This window comes from Scyliorhinus torazame, chromosome 14 (assembly GCF_047496885.1).
Source record: "Scyliorhinus torazame isolate Kashiwa2021f chromosome 14, sScyTor2.1, whole genome shotgun sequence".
Taxonomy (NCBI): domain Eukaryota; kingdom Metazoa; phylum Chordata; class Chondrichthyes; order Carcharhiniformes; family Scyliorhinidae; genus Scyliorhinus; species Scyliorhinus torazame.
Genome location: NC_092720.1, coordinates 177,910,333 through 177,931,162, shown reverse-complemented (window position 1 = coordinate 177,931,162; position 20,830 = coordinate 177,910,333). Strand labels below are relative to the sequence as shown.

The 20,830-nt window shown below is 50.7% G+C and overlaps 1 protein-coding gene across 2 annotated transcripts in view; it reads left to right on the top strand.

Annotated features, from left to right (window-relative positions):
- Window positions 1-18,662, top strand: part of slc39a7 (solute carrier family 39 member 7) — a 75,190-nt gene extending 56,528 nt beyond the window's left edge. For both annotated transcript variants that reach the window (XM_072475222.1, XM_072475223.1), the window contains exons 2-8: window positions 3,177-3,587; window positions 6,945-7,113; window positions 10,026-10,103; window positions 10,431-10,559; window positions 12,425-12,556; window positions 16,504-16,700; window positions 18,367-18,662. In XM_072475222.1, the coding sequence (XP_072331323.1) occupies window positions 3,177-3,587; window positions 6,945-7,113; window positions 10,026-10,103; window positions 10,431-10,559; window positions 12,425-12,556; window positions 16,504-16,700; window positions 18,367-18,618 (1,368 nt within the window). In that variant the 3' untranslated portion in view covers window positions 18,619-18,662. The remainder of the gene's footprint in view (window positions 1-3,176; window positions 3,588-6,944; window positions 7,114-10,025; window positions 10,104-10,430; window positions 10,560-12,424; window positions 12,557-16,503; window positions 16,701-18,366) is intronic.
- The last annotated feature ends 2,168 nt before the right edge of the window (window positions 18,663-20,830 follow it).

Sequence of the window (20,830 nt, the reverse complement as noted above, 5' to 3'; positions counted from 1 at the left end):
TTCTATGTTTTCGACCCAGCAACGGTGCAGGGACAACCAATATATTTCAAGTCTGAATGGTGAGAGACTTGGAGTGCAGACTTCAGGTTGTGACGTTCCAAGGTATCTGCTGCCCTTGTCCTTCTAGACGGTAGTGGTCATGGGTTTTGAAGGTGCTGTCCAAGGGGCACTGATGAGTTCCTGCATTGCATGTTGTAGGTGCTTTGGTGGTGCAGGGAGTTAATGTTTGTGGATGGGGTGCCAGTCAAGCGGGGCTGCTTCGTCCTGGATGGTGTTGAGCTTCTTGTGTTGTTGGAGCTGCACTCATCCAGGCATTGGAGAGTATTCCATCGCACTCCTGACTTGTGGATGGTGGATAGACTTTGGGATGTCAGGAAGTGAATCATATGATTCCTAGCCTCCGACCTGCCTTTGCAGCCATGGCATTTATATGGCTAGCCCAATTCAGTTTCTGGTCAGTGGTAACCCCCAGGATTAGCAGTCTTGGGCTTCATAAATACAGATGTTGAACAGAAAAATGGGGAAGTTGTACTGAAACTTTATACAGCTCCGGTTAGACCCCAACTGGGATATCGCCTCCAGTTCTGGTCACCACATTTCAGGAAGGACCTGAGGATCCTTGAGGGGTCTGCAGCGGATTTACCAGGATGGGCTGGTTTAGCACAGGGCTAAATCGCTGGCTTTTAAAGCAGACCAAGGCAGGTCAGCAGCACGGTTCAATTCCTGTACCAGCCTCTCCGAACAGGTGCCAGAATGTGGCGACTAGGGGCTTTTCACAGTAACTTCATTTGAAGCCTACTTGTGACAAGCGATTTTCATTTCATTTTCATGCTTCTGGGGAATGAGGGTTTAAGGCTTAGTCCGAGAAACTGGGATCTGTTCTTCCTGGAGGAAAGGAGACTGAGGGGAGTTTTGATCAAAGTGCACAACATTATGATGAGTTCATACAAGATAGACCAAGGAGAGCTGACTCCATTAGCTGGTGCAACAAGGCTGTTGGGGACGCGGATTTAAGGTTTTGAGTGGACGAGCAAGTGATCCAAAGTAATGCTCTGGGGAGCCGGGTTCAAATCCCACCATGGCAGATGGTGAATTTGAATTCATAAAAAATCTGGAATTAAGTTTTTAATGATGACCATGAAACTATTGTCGATTGTTGCAAATACCATAGAATCAACAAAATCTCAACAGTGCAGAAGGGGGCCATTTGGGCTGATGAGTCTGCACCAACCCTCTGAAAGAGCACTGTACCTAGGCCCCATCCTCGTAACCCCCATGCACATTTTTGGACACTCTGGCAATTTTGGTCAATCCACCTAACCTGCACATCTTTGGACTGTGGGAGGAAACCAGAGCACCCGGAGGAAACCCACGCGGACACGGAGAGAAGGTGCAGACTCCACGCAGTCACCCAAAATCAGAATCGTACCTGGATCTCAGGCGCTGTGAGGCAGCAGTGCTGGCCGCTGTGCCACCGTGCTGCCCATCTGAATCACTAATGTCCCTTCAGGGATGGAAATCTGCCATCCGTCCCCTGCCTGCCCTAGATGTGACCCACAGCAATGTGGTTGACTCTCAAATGGCCTTGCAAGCTACTCGGTTCAAAGTGCAATTGGGGATGGGCAATAAATGCTGGTCCCAGCCAGCGACGCCCACATCCCAGGAACGAATAGTAAAATATCTAAGAAGGAGTTTTTAAAATTAAAATGCAGCAAGTGGTAACGGCAAAGGTTTTCGAAAAGAAGTTGGAAGGAAACCTGGGGGAAACAAACCTGCAGAGCTACGGGGATAAAGCTGGGGGGTGGGTGGTGGGGAATGGGACTTGGTCTGGAGCCGGCATGGACTCTTGAGTCGAATGGCCTCCTCCTGTGCAGTAGTGACTCTGTAACCATGGGTGTTTCGAGGAAGAGGATGGTTTACTGAGAAGGGGATTTGAATGTTATTGGTGAGCAGGCCCCACAATTCTCAATCTCTCCCCCCACCCCCCCCCCCCTCCCCAAGGCTTCAAGCGTTCTGAGCTTTGCATTCTGATAATAAGTGTTACCATAGTGACGGAACTTTCTTGATGTCGCATTGATATGAATGGGGGAGCTGATGTTTTTGCCTCAAGGGAAGGTACTTCGAACTTCTTTTCAAACTCCTTATCGGTGCTGGTTGGGCGGCTGTGATCCAGGTTGGCTGACAGTACAAAGCTTGGTAGGGCTTTCGAGAGAGGCAGAGGTGGTGGGGGGGTGAAGTGAGTGGGCACCAAAGTGGCAGATGGAAGACAATGTGGTGGAGTACAAAGCAAATCGTTTGGGTGGGATTTTCTTTTTGAAGCGGGATAGTCTCTAATGGGAGGGATTGAGAAATGTTTGCATTCAGAGGACCCATGCGTCCTTTTCAACGTGAATCATGCAAAAGCCAAGATGCTGGTGCAGCAAGCGATTGGGAAGGCAAACAGTAGGTCAGCTAGTGTTACAAAGGGATTGGCATGTAAGAGTAAAGAAGTCTTACTATCCTTGGACAGGGCGTTGGGAAGGCCTCACCTGGAGCACTGCAGGTCCCCACACCTGAGGGAGGACATATTGTCCCTCGAGGGTGCACAATGACTCCTCACTAGACTGATTCCTGGGGTGAGGCGATTGACATTTGTGGAAACATTAAGTAGACGAGGCCAATATTCTCATTGAAACGTTAGGCGATTGTGAAGGGGCTGGCATACATATACTGAGAGACTGTTTCTGCTGGTAGGGGAATCTAGAACAAGCAGCACAGTCTCTGGATAAGGGATCTGCTGTTTTGGACTGAGCTGAGGAGAAATTTCTTTACTCAAAGGGTTTGAAAGGAGCTACTCCAGAGAAGTGTGCATGCTCAGTCGGTGAGTGCAGAAGATAAGGGGTTGATGGATTTTTGGGCACAAGGGGGTATGGGGAGGTGGAATCGAGACACGATCGCCATGATCGTTTGAATGGAAGAGGAGGCTGAACGGGCCAAATGGCTTCGCCCACCTCCTGTTTATTACGTTCTTATGCTTGTCTTCCTGTTCGTATCTCCCTGGTCTTTTGAGTGGTGATGGTGTGGGGGAGCCCCAACCCCTGTGTTAAAGTAGTTGCGTGCCTGTCAGATTTTGCAACACAAGCTGGGTTTGCCATGGCTGACGCTTTTGTCTTCTCATCCTGTTCCTGCTTTTGCAGTGCATTGTCCGACCTATGCCAATGAAGAAAATGGTAGCCATGTGGGAACTGCTGCGGAACAGGGGCCTCCCCGTCTTGCTCATCCATCTCTTCTGCTGCGGGCTGGCCCTTCAGATGGTGGCCGGCCATGGACATTCTCACGGTGACGACCACCACGGGCACTCGCACGACCACCACGGGCACTCGCACGACCACCACGGGCACTCGCACGACCACCACGGGCACTCGCACGACCACCACGGGCACTCGCACGACCACGTCGACGACCTTACTGGCCACTCCTATCCCGATGATCATCATGGACACTCCCAGCAGCAGCTGAAGGAACAGGAGGGGAAGAGTCGCTGGAAGCAGTCTGCGGCACCAGAAGGTGGGACGGCGGTCTCCAACCCGGTCGAGCTGTGGTCACAGGTTGGTGTCTTGTTCCAATCCCAGTCGAATTCCATTCCAGTTTAGCTCCACTCCAACTAGGCGTCAGTCCAAGGTGTCGTCTTCCAGTCCCATCCCATCGGTCCAGTCCGTTGGCACAGAAGTGTCGAGGGGGATGGTGAGGGTGGTGGAAGGGGGAGGCACTTGGCCTCACAATCCTGTACCAACCACGCAGTGAACATGACCACTAACCTAACTCCAAATACCTTTGCCCCGTGTCCCTTAAACCCTTTGGATAACAACGTTCTATAGATCCCGGGTTGCAGGTGCAGAAAGTTAAGCGAAAGGCAAATGGAATGTTACCCTTGTCACAAGAGGATTTGAGTATTGTTTTTCGCTTCTAGCTCCTTGGATTTCACTCTTAACTTGTATTGCACTTCTCACCCCTTTTAATTCACTCCTAACTCCTTGTATTTCACTCCTCACACCTTGTATTTCACTACTCTGCACAGAAAAGCTAGCTAATGAGTCTTCTGGAATATTTCCTGTGCCTGTCCTTGACATCTTAATGATGCGTATACCTGAAACTTCGAGCCTCCTTGGTCCTCCCACTGTTTCTTGCTATCCATCATTTTCGAAAGTTCCCAATCCAGTCCATAGAAGTGGGGCTTTGATATGATGCTCAGAGCAAGTCCCCAGATCTCTGGCACATTTAATCACCCAGCTCGACAAGCCTCGGTGCAGAATATCCTTCAGCATCGCAGTGTCACGGCACGTGCTGAGATGCAAGGACAGCGCTCGGGAAGCAGCAGGCTTCCCCAGACGATCCGACTCTGCCACGGACTTGGGACTATGCCGATCAGACCATGCCCCGGAGCAATCCCGGTGGCCTGTTTGCCGGTGGTGTCGCCGGTGCAGCTGCTTTGAGGAGAATTATTCTTTGCGGTTTGATTGTCAAGACTGAGTAAATGGAAGTAGAGGTTGAGCTAAGTTGGGAACGTTTATCAGTGGTCGACAAGGGACCTTGTCAGGTCACCTTACGGTCACACATGAGCTGGAAAGTTCCCTTCTTCCCTCTGTCCATACCCTCCTCCCCAAACCATAGCGTACCCTCCACAAGATGACATTTTGGTATTTCCCTTGGTCTCCCATAATTCACAGAAGAACGGCTGTGCCCTCACCAAGCCCTATGACCTGACAGCAGAAGGCTGATGACATCACAGAAGGCGTCTGTGACATCACAAAGCCGGTGGTGATCACACAGCAGGAGACCTATGACCTCACAAAGCCTGGCGACCTCACAAAGCCTGGCGACCTCACAAAGCCTGGCGACCTCACAAAGCCTGGCGACCTCACAAAGCCTGGCTACCACTCATTCGGGATCGCCTCCTATTTGGACTAGGATCACCCACCCCCGCCCGGTCTGTCTACACAATGTTTGAGGTCAATCCTAGCTGCTTGGTGAGACCTTTGTCCAAGTGCCATATCTTCTGTTGTCTTCCTGCAAGGACAAATGGCACCTCTGAGATGTGGCTTATCTCTTGCAGTACAACTCCTCGCTGAACGTAATGCACTCCCTCAGTATTCACCCTCTGGCAATGCAGCACTCCCTCAGTGCTGGTCTTCTGGTAGTGCAACACTCCCTTAGTGCTGGTCTTCTGGTAGTGCAGCTCTCCTTCAGTACTGACCCTCTGGCAGTGCAGCGCTCCCTCAGTACTGACCCTCTGACAGTGCAGCACTCCCTCAGTGCTGGTCTTCTGGTAGTGCAGCGCTCCCTCAGTACTGACCCTCTGGCAGTGCAGTGCTCCATCAGTACTGACCCTCTGACAGTGAAGCACTCCCTCAATATTGACCCCCTGACAGTGCAGCACTCCCTCAGTACTGACCCTCTGACAGTGCAGCACTCCCTCAGTACTGACCCTCTGGCAGTGCAGCACTCCCTCAGTACTGACCCTCTGCCAGTGCACCGCTCCCTCAGTACTGACCCTCTGGCAGTGCAACGCTCCGCTCCCTCAGTACTGACCCTCTGGCAGTGCAGCACTCCCTCAGTACTGACCCTCTGACAATGCAGCATTCCCTCAGTACTGACCCTCTGACAGTGCATCACTCCCTCGGTACTGACCCTCTGACAGTGCAGCACTCCCTCAGCATTGGTCCTCTGGCAGTACAGCATTCCCTCAGCGCTGGTACTTTGGCAGTACAGCACTCCCTCAGCGCTGGTCCTCTGGCAGTACAACACTCCCTCAGCGCTGCTCCTCTGGCTGTGCAGCACTCCCTCAGCGCTGGTCCTCTGGCAGTACAGCACTCCCTCAGCGCTGGTCCTCTGGCAGTACAACACTCCCTCAGCGCTGCTCCTCTGGCTGTGCAGCACTCCCTCAGTACTGACCCTCTGACAGTGCAGCACTCCCTCAGTACTGACCCTCTGACAGTGCAGCACTCCCTCAGTACTGACCCTCTGACAGTGCAGCACTCCCTCAGTACTGACCCTCTGGCAGTGCAGCACTCCCTCAGTACTGACCCCCTGACTGTGCAGCACTCCCTCAGTACTGACCCTCTGACAGTGCATCACTCCCTCGGTACTGACCCTCTGACAGTGCAGCACTCCCTCAGCACTGGTCCTCTGGCAGTACAGCATTCCCTCAGCGCTGGTCCTTTGGCAGTACAGCACTCCCTCAGCGCTGATCCTCTGGCTGCACAGCACTCCCTCAGCGCTGGTCCTCTGGCAGTACAGCACTCCCTCAGCGCTGCTCCTCTGGCTGTGCAGCACTCCCTCAGCGCTGCTCCTCTGGCAGTGCAGTACTCCCTCAGCGCTGGTCCACCTCAGTGCAGCACTCCCTCCTTGCTGGCCCCGTGGCAGTGCAGCACTCCCTCAGTACTGATCCTCTGGCAGTGCAGCACTCCCTCCGTGCTGGCCCCCGTTGCAGTGCAGCGCTCCATCAGTACTGTCTCTGTGACAGTGCAGCGCTCCCTCAGTACTGACCCTCTGACAGTGCAGCACTCCCTCAGTACTGACCCCCTGACTGTGCAGCACTCCCTCAGTGCTGACCCTCTGACAGTGCAGCACTCCCTCAGTACTGACCCTCTGACAGTGCAGCACTCCCTCAGTGCTGACCCTCTGACAGTGCAACACTCCCTCAGTGCTGACCCTCTGACAGTGCAGCACTCCCTCAGCACCACAATTTTATGTGAGCTTTGACTTTTGTGCTCCTTGTCAGGATTGAGATTTGAACGCTTATTCTCCTGGCCCCGAAAGATAAGTTCTCCCCCTTGAGCCATAGCTGATACTTAACTGCCTATACCAGTCCGACTTCAGTTAACTCTCGACAGAGTTGGGGGAAATCTGTAACCAGAATGTGACGGTCTTCTCGTTGTAAGCTGACAAGACTCTGTGTCCCACAGGCTATTGGAGCAACAGTGCTGATCAGTGCCGCCCCGTTCTTCATTCTCTTCTTCATCCCTGTCGAGTCCAACACCTCCAAACACAAATGTCTTCTCAAAGTGCTGCTGAGCTTCGCCTCGGGTGGGCTGCTGGGTGACGCGTTTCTCCATCTCATCCCGCACGCTCTTGGTAAGTCAGCATGGCGCACCCAGTCTCAGTGAGAGACTAACGAAGAGGGAGCTGAGGGAGGAAGATGGTTGGGCTATTGGGGTGGAGTTCTGGGAAGGCTGGGGTGGGGCTGTGGGAGTGAGGGGCTGAGGACGGAGATGTTCTGAGTGAGGGAGGGGGCTATTGGAGTGAGGGCGTTGGGAGGTGTTATGGGGGGAGGCCCGGGGAGTGATGGCGATGGGAAGGGTTATGGTCAGGAGTTCTGGGGGAGGGGGCTGTGGCAATGAGGACGATGGGGCGATTATGTGGAGGAGCTTTGAGGGGGGGTTTATGGGAGCGAGGCGATGTGAGAGGCTATGGGTGGAGGAGCTATGTGAAGTAGGGTGTGGGGCGTATAGGAGTGAGGATGATTGGGGGACATTATGGGAATGAAGTGATGGGAGGTGTTATGGGGAAAGAGGAAGAGTGGAGGGGGAGGTGTTATGGGGAAAGAGGAAGAGTGGAGGGGCTATCGTGGAATGGATAGTGACGGGAATGGTTAACATCCTCGTTTGGGATGGAAATTTGCCATCGTTACCTGGTCCAAATGACATGTGACTGCAGATCCATACCCACGGGGCTGGCCTGCTCGCCCGGCCCACGGGGCTGGCCTGCTCGCCCGGCCCACGGGGCTGGCCTGCTCGCCCGGCCCACGGGGCTGGCCTGCTCGCCCGGCCCACGGGGCTGGCCTGCTCGCCCGGCCCACGGGGCTGGCCTGCTCGTCCGGCCCACCGATGAAACCTCCTTCATGTTGAGAACAACACGCATGCCTGTGAGCCTCTCGCAATGGAACGAGAGGGATGGGGTGGTGTGTGGCCAAGTTTATTGACAGCCTAACTGGCCAATCCCAGATCGGGATGGAAGGGTGTTGTTGGCATCCTCTTCTCCCCCCGCCTCCCCATCTACCCTGCCGACATAGTGGGAGGGGGAGGGGTGGGGGCGGTTCAGCGATAACAACTGCAGCTGTAAAGTCCAGAGGACCAGTGAGAGACTGGGTTGTCAGTAAACAATCTCATGCAGGCACACAGCTAAGTGCTTTGCTACCCTCTTGTGACAGGATTGAGAATGGTGCCGTGAGGAGGGGGATTTGCACTCTGGGTTCGCCTGCCGCCTGTGAGACCAGACAGATTTGTCTTGGGGTTTATAACGTCACGGACCCTACCCCCCTGGGTGCCAGGGCTGCGTTGCTGCTGGAGCCGTCCAGTTGATCCCATTCTCTTGTTTATTTGAATTTAAAGTAGCCAAAATTGTTTTCCAATTAAGGGGCATCTTGGCGTAGCCAATCCGCCTGCCCTGCACTCCTTTGAGTTGTGGGGGTGAGACCCACGCAGACACGGGGAGAATGTGCAAACTCCTCACGGGCAGTGACTGAGGGGTCGACCCCGTTCTCTTGGCCCCGCAAATTCCGTTGTTTTTGAGCGCCATGGCCAAGTTAACTCTCCCACCGCCCTTTGAAAAGTAGGAACTGGGACACCGGCGAGTAACTGGTGGTGAAAATCACACGGTCTCTGTGGGGTTTCTGTTTCTGTTTCTCTACCCCAGATCAGACTGCTGTGCAGTTAGACATTGGGCCCACTCCTGGGCGTATAGATGCTTAGACCGCTGAAGAGGAGTGGCCTGCCAGGATAGCAGCCACTGCACAGCAGTCTGATCTGGGGTAGAGAAACCGAAACCCCACAGAGACCGTGTGATTTTCACCACCAGTTACCCAGAGGTGTCCCAGTTCCTGCTTTTCAAAGGGCGGTGGGAGAGTTGACTTGGCCATGGCGCTCAAAAAAAAAAAAAGGAATCTGCAGGGGCAAGAGAATGGGATCGACCCCTCAGTCATTGCCCGTGAGGAGTTTGCACATTCTCCCCGTGTCTGCGTGGGTCTCACCCCCACAACTCAAAGGTGTGCAGGGCAGGTGGATTGGCTACGCTAAGATGCTCCTTAATTGGAAAACAATTTTGGCTACTTTAAATTCAAATAAACAAGAGAATGGGATCAACTGGATGGCTCCAGCAGCAGAGGGGTATCTTGGACGTGCACTGAGGGGGCTATCGTGGCGAGGGACAGGTGAGGGGCAATATCTAGGGAGGGGCCGTGAGCGGGTTTTCGGATGAGGGGCTGTCGGGTGAGGGTAACGAAGGGGGCTTAGTTTTCATAGAATTTACAGTGCAGAAGGAGGCCATTCGGCCCATCGAGTCTGCACCGTCTCTTGGAAAGAGCACCCCACCCACGGTCGACACCTCCACCTTATCCCCATAACCCAGTAACCCCACCCAACACTAAGGGCAATTTATCATGCCCAATCCACCTAACCTGCACATCTTTGGACTGTGGGAGGAAACCGGAGCACCCGGAGGAAACCCACGCACACACTGGGAGGATGTGCAGACTCCGCACAGACAGTGACCCAAGCCGGAATCAAACCTGGGACCCTGGAGCTGTGAAGCAATTGTGCTATCCACAATGCCACCGTGCTGCCCATCGGCAGCTATCGGGGCAATCGGGGGAGAAACAGTGAGGGGGGCATCATGGGGACAGGAAGTGAGGATCGAGGAGGCATACTGAGGGGAATATCAGGAGAGTGCCAGGATGAAGCTAATGGGGGAGGGGCATTGAAAGGCTAATTGGGAGTTGGAAGGATAGGGGATATCGGGGAGGGGCAGTAAAGTGGATATCAGAGCAATGAAGGGACGATGTAATTTGGAACTAAACGGGGTATTGTGGTGGGGCAGTAAAGTGGTGAAGGATGAGGCAGAATTTAAAAGTGTTTGAAGAGAGCGGTAGGAGCTGGGAGCTCTAGTGTAGGATGCAACGCTGTGTAAGGAGGGTTTGAAGGGTTGGCACTTCAGGGTGCTCGATGAAGCCACTTTATCTTGGAAATTAATGTGTGTTTTTTCTTTTGCAGAGCCGCACCCTCACATTGAGGCCGCTGAACACACTCACAGTCACTTGGAAAATCCAGACATCAAGCACTCACACGAAGGTAAGAGAGCAACAGGACTGAGAGAGTGCTGCATTCTCTCAGTACTGACCCCCCCCCTGTCAGTGCAGCACTCTCCGTGTACTATCCCTCTGACCGGGCAGCACTACCCACCTCCCCACCCGTACTGTGTTGGGAGTGTTTGTCTGGGTTTGGTGCTGAGGCCTATGGGATGAGACTGCAACCCATAAGCTCCTGACTTGGAGAGGCGAGTGTCGCCTCTTATTCTCTGCAATGCACTATGTGGTGTTGGTCTGATTGTTCGATTGGTCTTGTGAGTTTAACAGAGTTGTTAACCATTGTGTCTCATTTCTCTCCTTTTTCCTGCAGCTCACGATCATGACCATTCCCACGTGACGTCTGTCGGCCTCTGGGTCCTCGCTGGAATCATTGCCTTCCTCGCTGTGGAGAAGTTTGTGCGTCACGTCAAGGGGGGTCACAGCCACGCCCACAGCCATGGTGCGTGGAAGAATGCAGTTGGTCACCGACTATTGTGGGGGAGGACCTATGCTTGGAGGGATTGAGTTTGATTGAAGCATAGCTTGGCTCCATCTCATCTGTCTCCCTGCTTCAAAAAGGTGACCTGCATCGTGTCAGTGTTGAGGACTTGGCCGGGAGCTGCGTGGAACATGGCCGAAAGTGGAACTGAAGTGTTTCAGGGACGAGCCATGTGGGACTACACTGTCCCGCTCTGGCCTAGATGGACAAATGTGTGTGGGCCACCTGACACAGGGATATTAGTGTTTTATGGGGACAGTGTAGAGGGGGCTTTACTCTGTATCTAACCCCGTGCTGTATCTGTCCTGGGAGTGTTTAATGGGGACAGTGTAGAGGGAGCTTTACTCTGCATCTAACTCCCTGCTGTACCTGTCCTGGGAGTGTTTGATGGGGACAGTGTCAAAGGGACTTTACTCTGCATTTAATCCTGCGTTGTACCTGTCCTGGGTGTGTTTGATGAGGACAGTGTAAAGGAAGCTTTGCTCTGTATCTAACCCTGTGCGGTACCTGTCCTGGGAGTGTTTGATGAGGACGGTGTAAAGGAAGCTTTGCTCTGTATCTAACCCTGTGCGGTACCTGTCCTGGGAGTGTTTGATGGGGACAGTGTAGAGGGACCTTTACTCTGTATCTAACCCCATGCTGTACATGTCCTGGGAGTGTTTGATGGCGACAATGTAGAGGGAGCTTTACTCTGCATCTAACCCTGTGTTGTACTGGACTGGGAGTGTTTGATGAGGACAGTGTAGAGGGAGGTTTGAAACAAAAACAGAAAATACTGGACAATCTCAGCAGGTCTGACAGCGTCTGTGGAGAGAAAAGGGAGCTAACGTTTCGTGTCTGGATGACTCTTTGTCCCACACTTTACTCTGTATTTCACCATGTGCTGTACCTGTACTGAGAGTGTTTGATTGGGACAGTGTAGAACATAGAACATTACAGCGCAGTACAGGTCCTTCGACCCTCGATGTTGTGCCGACCTGTAAAACCACTCTAAAGCCCATCTACACTGTTCCCTTATCGTCCATATGTCTATCCAATGACCATTTCAATGCCCTTAGTATTGGCGAGTCCACTACTGTTGCAGGCAGGGCATTCCACACCCTTACTACTCTCTGAGTAAAGAACCTACCTCTGACATCTGTCCTATATCTATCTCCCCTCAATTTAAAGCTATGTCCCCTCATGCTAGACATCACCATCCGAGGAAAAAGGCTCTCGCTGTCCACCCTATCTAATCCTCTGATCATCTTGTATGCCTCAATTAAGTCACCTCTTAACCTTCTCTCTAACGAAAACAGCCTCAAGTCCCTCAGCCTTCCCTCATAAGATCTTCCCTCCATACCAGGCAACATTCTGGTAAATCTCCTCTGCACCCTTTCCAATGCTTCCACATCCTTCCTATAATGCCGCGACCAGAATTGCAGGCAATACTCCAAATAGGGAGTAGAGGGAGCTTTACTCTGTATCTAACCCCGTGCTGTACCTGTCCTGAGAGTGTTTGATGGGGACAGTGTAGAGGGAGCATTACTCTGTATCTAACCCTGTGTTCTACCTGTCCTGGGGGTGTTTGATGAGGACAATGTAGAGGGAGCTTTACTCTGTATCTCACTGCGCTGTGCCAGCTCTGCGATGTGTGACACACACTAGGTGACAGAGTTCATACGAAGCCCGATGGTGGTTTCTTTCTTTCCTTATTTTGAGAGAGGGAGGATTTTCATATTCTCTTGTCAACCTCTCGGTGACGGGATGAATGCTCCAGCCAGTCGGAGCTGAGAAGGTGGGAGTTGTCAGACTTGTCGTTTGACTCTTTGTAATGTTTCTTTCAGCTGCTGCTCCAAATGCCAAGGAGAGCTCGGAGGAGGAGGAGGACAACAAGTACGATGAACCGAGGGCTGACCTCAGGCACAGAAAGCCGGTGGTCCCCACCACCAAGACCAAAACCAGAGTGCAGGAACATGGTGAGTGCTCTGGGCCCCCTGGTGGGAGAATGCTGTGAAAAGTTTGGTTTCCTTATCGAAGTTGGTTCCCTTATCAAAATTAAGATAGACTGGCACTGGAGGCAGTCCAGAGAAGATTCACTAAGTTGACCCCAGGTATGGAGGAATTTTCTTATGAGGAGAGGTTGAGTAAGTTGGAGTTTAGGCGAATGAGAGGCGACCTTTATTGAGACATATAGGATTCTGAGGAGGCTTAGCAGGGGAGATGCTGAAAGGATATTTCCTCTTGTGGGAGAGTCTAGGACCAGATCGGGATAATCTCAGAGTGGTGGGTCGCCCGTTTAACTCCGAGATGAGGAGGAAATTATTCTCTCAAGAGGGTAGTGAATCTGTGGAGTCTGGGTCAATAAGTACGTTCAAGGCTGAGACAGACAAGATTGTTAATCAGTGAAGGAATCAAAGGTTATGGGGATAAGGTGGAAAAGTGTTGAGGATTATCACATCAGATCGGTCATGATCTCATTGAATGGTAGAGCAGACTCATTGGACCGAGAGGCCCACTTCTGGAAAAGGTGGTGGAGTTGCAGTACTGGTTAAAGAGGAAGTTGACGCAATAGTGAGGAAGGATATTAGCTCCGACTATGTGGAATCTGTATGGGTAGAGCTCAGAAACACCAAGGGGCAAAAACAATAGTGGGGGCATATATAGATCCCCAAACTGCAGTGGTAATGTTGGGAATGGCATTGGAGATGCAACGATAAAGGAACATCTGTAATTATGGATGAATTTAATCTGCATATAGATTGGCCAAAGGTGAGGCGAGAGTGACTGCCCTTGGCATCAAGGCAGCATTTGACCGAGTGTGGTATCAAGGAACTCGGGCTAAACTGGAGTAAATGTGCATCAAGGGGAAAACTCCCCTGGTTGGAGTCATACCCGGCACAAAGGAAGATGGTTGTGGTGGTTGGAGGTCGATCATCTCCGCTCCAGGACATCACTGCAGGAGTTCCTCAGGGTCGTGTCCTAGGCCCAACCAGCTTCAGCTGCTTCCTTAACAGCACAGTGGGTGTATCTACACCTCAAGGACTGCAGCGGTTCAAGAAGGCAATTCACTACCACCTTCTGAAGGGCAACTAGGGATGGGCAATAAATGATGGCCTTACAACGACGCCCACATCCCGTGAACAAATTTTTAAAAAAAATCTAATTAGCCACAATACCATGGAGGAGGAATTCCTGGAGTGTATACGGGATGGTTTTCTGGACCAATACGTTGAGGATACGTACAGGCCACAGACTGGGTTCTGTGTAATGAGCATAGAATCATTGGCAATCTAGTTGTGTGAGACCCCTTGGGGATGAGCGACCATAATATCATAGAATATTTCATCAAGATAGAGAGTGAAGTAGTTGATTCTCAGACTGGGATCCTGAAGGTTAATAAAAGAAACTACGATGAGGCATGAGTTAGCTTTGATCGATTGGGGAACATAAATTTATATGGATGACAGTGGATAGGCAAAGGCAAACATTCAAGGGGTGCAAGAATTGTTTATTCCTGTCTGGCACAAAAGTAAAACGGGAGGGATGGCTAATCCATGGCTTGCAAGGGAAATTAGAGATAGTATTCAATCCAAGGAAGAAGCATACAAATTGGCCAAGAAAAACAACAGGTCTGTGGATTGGGAGCAGTTTAGAATTCAGGGAAGAAGAACCTATGGATTGATTAACAAGGGGAAAATAGAGTACCCAAATAAGCTTGCAGGGTGTGTAACAACTGACTGTAAAAGTTTCCATAGGTACATGAAGAGAAGAGGATTGGTGAATGTAGGCCCCTTTCAATCAGAAACAGGGAAATTTATAATGGGGGAGAAAGAAATGGCTGAGCAACTACATACATGCTTTGGTTCTGTCTTATAAACGAGGACCAAATAAGATGCCAGAAATGGTGGGGAACGCAGGGTTTAATAAGAGGGAGAAACTGAAGGAGATCAATATTAGTGGGGAAATTGGTGGGTTGAAGGCTGATAAATCCCCAGGGCTTGATAATCTACATCCCGAGTACTTAAGGAAGTGGCTCTAGAAATAGTCGATGCATTGGTGGTCATCTTCTAGAATTCTATTGACTCTCTAACAGTTCCTACAGATTGGAGGGTGGCTAATGTCACTCACTATTTAAAAAAAGGAGGTAGAGAAAACAGGAATTATAGCTAGTAAGCCTGACACCAACCATAGAAAAATTTTCAAATCCATTTTCGAAGATTTTATAGCGGAGCACTTTGGAAACAGTGGCAGGATCGAACAAAGTCAGCATGGATTTATGAAGGGAAAATAATGCTCGACAAATCCACTGGAATTCTTTGAGGATGTAATTAGTAGAGTGGATATGGGGAAGCCAGTTGACGTGGCTTACTTTGACTTCCAAAAGGCTTTTGACAAAGTCCCACCTAAGAAATTAGCGTATAAAATCAAAGCGCATTGCACTCGTGGTATTGAGATGGGTAGAAAACTGACTGGTTGGCAGACAGGAAACAAAGAGTAGGAATTAACAGGTCTTTTCAAATTGGCAGGCAGTGACTAGTAGGGTACTGCGGGGATCAGTGCTGGGGCCCCAGCTATTCATATATATGAATGATTTAGATGAGGGAACAAAATGTAAAATCTCCAACCAAAGTTGGGTGGGAGGGTGAGCTGTGAGGAGGATGCAGAGATCCTTCAGTGTGATTTGGACAAGTTGAGTGAGGTGGGCAAATGAATGGCAGAGGCAGTTAATTTGGATAAGTACGAAGTTATCCACTTTGGTCACAAAAAAGAGCAGGCAGACTATTATATGAATGGCCATAAATTAGGAGAGGGAAATGTGCAAGAGACCAAGATGTCCTCGTACAGCGGTCGCGGTAAGCAGGCAGTAAAGAAGAAAATGGTATGTTGGCCTTCATTGCGAGAGGATCCGAGTACAGGAGCAGGGATGTCTTGGTGGAATTATACAGGACCATGGTGAGGCCACACCTGCAATATTGTTTGCAGTTTTGGTCTCCTTGTCTGAGGAAGGATGTTCTTGCTGTAGAGGGAGTGCAGCGAAGGTTTACTGGACTGAATCATGGGTTGGTGGGACTGACGTATGTGGAGAGATTGAATTGGTTAGGATTGTAGTCGCTGGAGTTCAGAAGAATGAGGGGGGATCTTGTAGAAACCTATAAAATTCTAACAGGACTAGACCGTGCAGGAAGGATGTTCCCCATGGTGGGGGCTAAACCAGGGGTCACAGTCTGAGGATACGGGGTAGACCATCGAGGACAGAGATGAGAAGCATTTTCTTCACCCGGAGAGTGGTGAGCCTGTGCAATTCGTTACCACAGGAAGTAGTTGAGACCAAAACATTGTATGTTTTCAAGAATCAGTTAAATATAGCACTTGGGGCAAAGGGGATCAAAGGATATGGGGGAGAGCAGGATTAGGCTATTGAGTTGCATGATCAGCCACAATCTTAATGAATGGCGGAGCGGGTTAGAAAAGCCTCCTTGTTACTATTTTCTAGTTTTTCTCCCACTACGGCAGATGATGAAATTTGATTTCAATTAAAAGTCAGGAATTAAAGGTTTGTGATTAAAAACCCATTGGTTCAGTCATGTCCTTTGGGGACGAGAATCTGCCGCCCTCACCTAGTCAGGACTACACATGACTCCAGACCTACAGTAATGTGGTTGATTGTTAATGACCCAGCAAGCCACCCAGTTCAAGGGCAATTAAGGATGGATGAAAAATGTTGGCCAGCCAACGACACCCCCACACCCCATAAATGAATTGAAAGAAAACACACACTGATTCACCAGGTCCAGCAACGCACTAAACTGCGTCATAGGTTGAAACAAGCAAGATTCGCCCGAGACACAAGGGGACGCACGTGGCTTTGAGAGCTAGCATCCTTCTCAGAAACCGTTAACTCACACTTTCTCGCTGCTCTCAGATATTAAAGTGTCGGGATACTTGAACCTGGCGGCGGACTTCACCCACAACTTCACGGATGGCCTGGCGATCGGCGCTTCCTTTCTGGTCAGCACCAATGTGGGGGTTGTCACCACCATCACCATTCTGCTTCACGAGATCCCTCACGAGGTTGGAGACTTTGCCATCCTGGTACAGTCTGGATGCAGCAAGCACAAAGTAAGTGGTGAGGAGGGGGAGGGTGGAGAGGGGTGGGGGAGGGCAGATGTGGCCATGGGTACTGCCGCTACTTTGTGAGATCGGAGCTCGCTGCCTGGTGCCCCTCGCGTGTGCTCCAGCACCAGTGCCTTCGCCCCTGAGAACAGAGTCTCACTCAGTGCCGCTCCCCTATCGCCTCGACCTCCCTCGCGCTCGGTGACCAACGCTGCCTGCCGGTTGAGCAATCCCCCCATTTACAAAATTCTCATCCATGTAATCCGATCCCTCTGTGGCCTGGCCCCCTTCCGTATCCTGCTTAATCTCCTCCAGTCCTACAACTTTCCTGAGATATCTGCGCTCCCCTGATTCCGGCTGCTTGAACGTAATCGCTCCACTATTGTCGCCCGAAGATCCAGCGATCTGGGCCCGAAGCTATGGATTTCCCTCCCTAAATCTCTCCACCTCTCGCTCTTTCTCACCACTTCTTAAAAAAAAAAAGGTCCTTAAAACCTATTTCACTGACCAAACGTTTGGCCACCTTTCCTCATAACCTCACTGCAACTGAATCATTTAGTGGTGCTGTGGAGAAAGAGGCCAGTGCTGGGTTTTTTTTTTGAGCTACCAATTACCCCCCACTATTTTTTTTATCCCCTTCAAGTATTTATCCATTTTCCTTTGAAAGTTGCCGTTGAATCTGGCAACACTTTAAAAAAAAAAAAAAAAAAAAAATTTTAATCCTTTCTCGCCTCTTTTGCCAATTGCTTTAAATCTGTATCCTCTGGTTCTCATTTCTTCTGCCACTGAAGAACAGCTTCTCCGTGCTTACTTGATCACATCCTCTCATAATTGTTATTGAAGTTTCCCTTAACCTTCTGTAGTTATACCACATCTGGTGTACTGCTGTTTTGGTCGCCTTAATCCAAGAAATTTGCCACAGAGGGAGTGCAGCGGAGGTTCACTTGACTGATACCAGGGCTGGCGGGATAGTTCTGAGGAGAGATTGGTTCGATCTGGCCTGTATTCACCAGAGTTGAGGGAGAGGAGATCTGATTGAAACGTATAAAATTCAAACAGGCTGTTAGAAGATGCAAGGAGGATGTTTTCCCTGGTTGGGGAATCGAGAACTAGGGGACACAATCTCAGGTTACGGAGTAGACCATTTAGGACTGAGATGCGACACAATTTATTCACTCGAAGGGTGGTGACCCTGTGGAATTCATACCACAGAAGGCTGTGGAGACCAAGTCAGTGAAAACATTCAAGAGAGTGAGACAATTTATTTAGATTTTAATGGCACCAAGGGGTATGGGGAGACTGAAGGAATATGGCAGTGAGATCGAAGATCAGCTATGATCAAATGGATTGGCGGAGCAGGCTAGAAGGGGCGAATGGCCTACTCCTGCTCCTAGTTTCTCTGCTCTGAGAACAATCCAAACTTCTCCTGTCTCTGCACATTAACTGAGGTCCATCTTCCCTGGAAGCATTCTGGTAGACCTCCTCTCGCGTAGTTGTGACATTCTTCCGAATGCTTCCTGGGCCCGAAGCTATGGATTTCCCTCACTAAACCTCTCCATCTCTCTCTCGCTCTCTCCGCAAGCGGTCAAAGCAGCGATTTATAAAGGTTTAGCTCACTTTGCTTCCCCTGTGACTGATTTTCTCTGTCTCTCTTTCCCCCCCCCTCCTGTAGGCCATGATGCTACAGCTGATCACGGCCCTGGGCGCACTGGCCGGCACAGCCTGCTCCCTGATGGCGGAGGGAATCGGCGAGGCTGCCACCGCCTGGATCCTCCCCTTTACCGCGGGCGGCTTCATCTACATCGCCACCGTGTCGGTCATCCCGGAGCTGCTGGACGACTCCAAGCCCCTGCAGTCGCTGCTGGAGATCGCAGCTCTGCTGGTGGGGGTCCTGATGATGGTCCTGATCGCCGAGTACGAATAGGATATAAGGGTGCGAGCGATTGGACATGGAAATGGGGCTGGGGGTGGGGGGGGGGGGGGGGAGGTGGTGGTGGGAGGAAAGAAAGTAGCGTGGGGTGTGTGGAAAGGAGGGAGAGGATTATTGAGGGACACCAATATGAGGCGGTGGGCCACGTCATGAGAGGATGAAGGCGGGTAGGGGGTGGAGAGTTGGAGACACTTAACTTAATAGGAACCACTGGGTCTGAGGTCTGCAACAAGTCAGTCAGTCCTCAACCTGCCGCGATCGGGTCTCATCTCCTGGAGTGTTGTAACGAACGTCCAGGAGTGCATGTGTATCAGCTGATAATCAGTTTTATATAAAAAAATATATATTTTTTATGAGAATGTCATTATGCTGGTCTGGGTGACAATCCAGACCCATCTGAACCCATGTTGCCACATGTGCGCACACGAGAGAGTCATCCGAAGATATCGAGATGACCTGCATGTTGGCGACCGGCCCTCATCATCAGCCGCCATTCCTGACTTTCGGGGTGATTTGTACCAGACGTCTGTTGTCTAGGTCTGCGTCCTGCGCATTAGCGATCTTGCTTTCCTTTAGGGGGCAACCAGCCACGGTGTTGGACCCAGTCCCCAGAACGAGGGAATCAAAAGCTCTCGCTTCAGCCCGTCCACTCCGTTCTGAAGGGTGAGCCAAGAGCCCATCATAGTGGTGGAAGTAGATTGGGATAGAAGGTGGGGAGGTGGCAGGCAGGAAAGCAAGCCTTCTCCTGTAACGAACAGGGGGAGACACTGCTTGTGTATTTCCTTCCCCCCCCCCCCAAAAACCGGTCATGGAAAGTGGCACATGTACCCCCCTTGACCAGCTCCAAGAAACAGAAAACCTTTCTGCATCCTCTCTCATTTCTTATTGGCGAATGTGGATTATTCCTTTCTGCAAATTGTGTTTCATTTCTTCTGAGGGTGAGGCATAGATGAGGGAAAGGGAGAAGAGAACTGACAAACCGGTGGAGATTTAACCCGACTGCACCTGAGCGCTGAACGCTGGCAGGTGGAGAGTTGGGTTCAAATTGCCCCCATTTTGTGTGTGTAAATATATATAAATGTAATTGTTTTTCTTTTATAGTAACCTGACGTTTATGGGTAGTTTTTCTTTGTTTAAAGTACTGTAACCTGACTCCGTGTAGGAGACACATTGGAAGATAATCATGGCTGCAATTAGTTGGGTTGCTCTGTCCCTTTCTTTTTGATGCATAAATCCTGTATCAACTGCTCCGAAATAATCAAAATAAAATGCAATCCTTTGCATTCAATAAACTTGTAAAACAAAACACATGCACACAGCATAGGGCTGGGGGCGCGCATCCATCCAGACTGGATGTTCCTGGAAAGGAAGCACACTGTGTCCGATGACGCACAATCGAGGCTGCCTATGCCCGGTGGGCAATGTGGGGCGTTTTATCGTTTCCCCTTCCAATCACATTTTGTTTTGTCGTTTTAAGTTTCCTTTGACGTAATATCCCTTTAATCTCTCCGTCAATTTGTGATTTAGATTATTTGGTTACCCTAAAAGCAGCGCAGTCGGTGAGGCAGCGAGCAGTCGGAGATCGTCTGCCCCGATTGTCTGTGAGGATGTCTGCTGCCAGTTGTTGCTGGGAAGACAGCACACAGAAGGCAGACACCGTGATCAGTGGGCAACGTGGGTGGGGTGTAAAGTAGGCACACCCTCCCCGCACTCCATAGAACCACATTTTAATTTAAAGTTTGACAAGTTTCCTTTAAGATTTTTGTGGTTTGTGACACTACCCCTTTAAGGGGCTTTCACCTTGCTCGATGTGTTGCATCCTTTAATTTGCCAATTCATTGACTTTTAAACTATTTGTCTTGCCCTGTGTTCTCATTGGTTATTCAAAAGAAGCGCGAGTTTGTACGTCGTGACTTGGATCCCTCCATTTCCCTTCAAACTCTTCTCTCGGTCCGGTTTTCTCTCCTCTCTCTGATCTGTTGCTGCAGTCCTTGGGAGCTTGCTGTTCGACCGAGGGATTTGGAAAGGTTTGGTGGCGGCTGCTGTATCAGCAGGGCAACACTGCCTGATGGGCAGAAACATAGAAATTGGGGCAGAAGGAGGCCTTTCGCCCCTTTGAACCTGCTCCGTAATTCATTATGACTGATCATCCAACTCCATAGTCGAATCCCGCTTTCCCCCCATATCCTTTAATCCCCTTCACCCT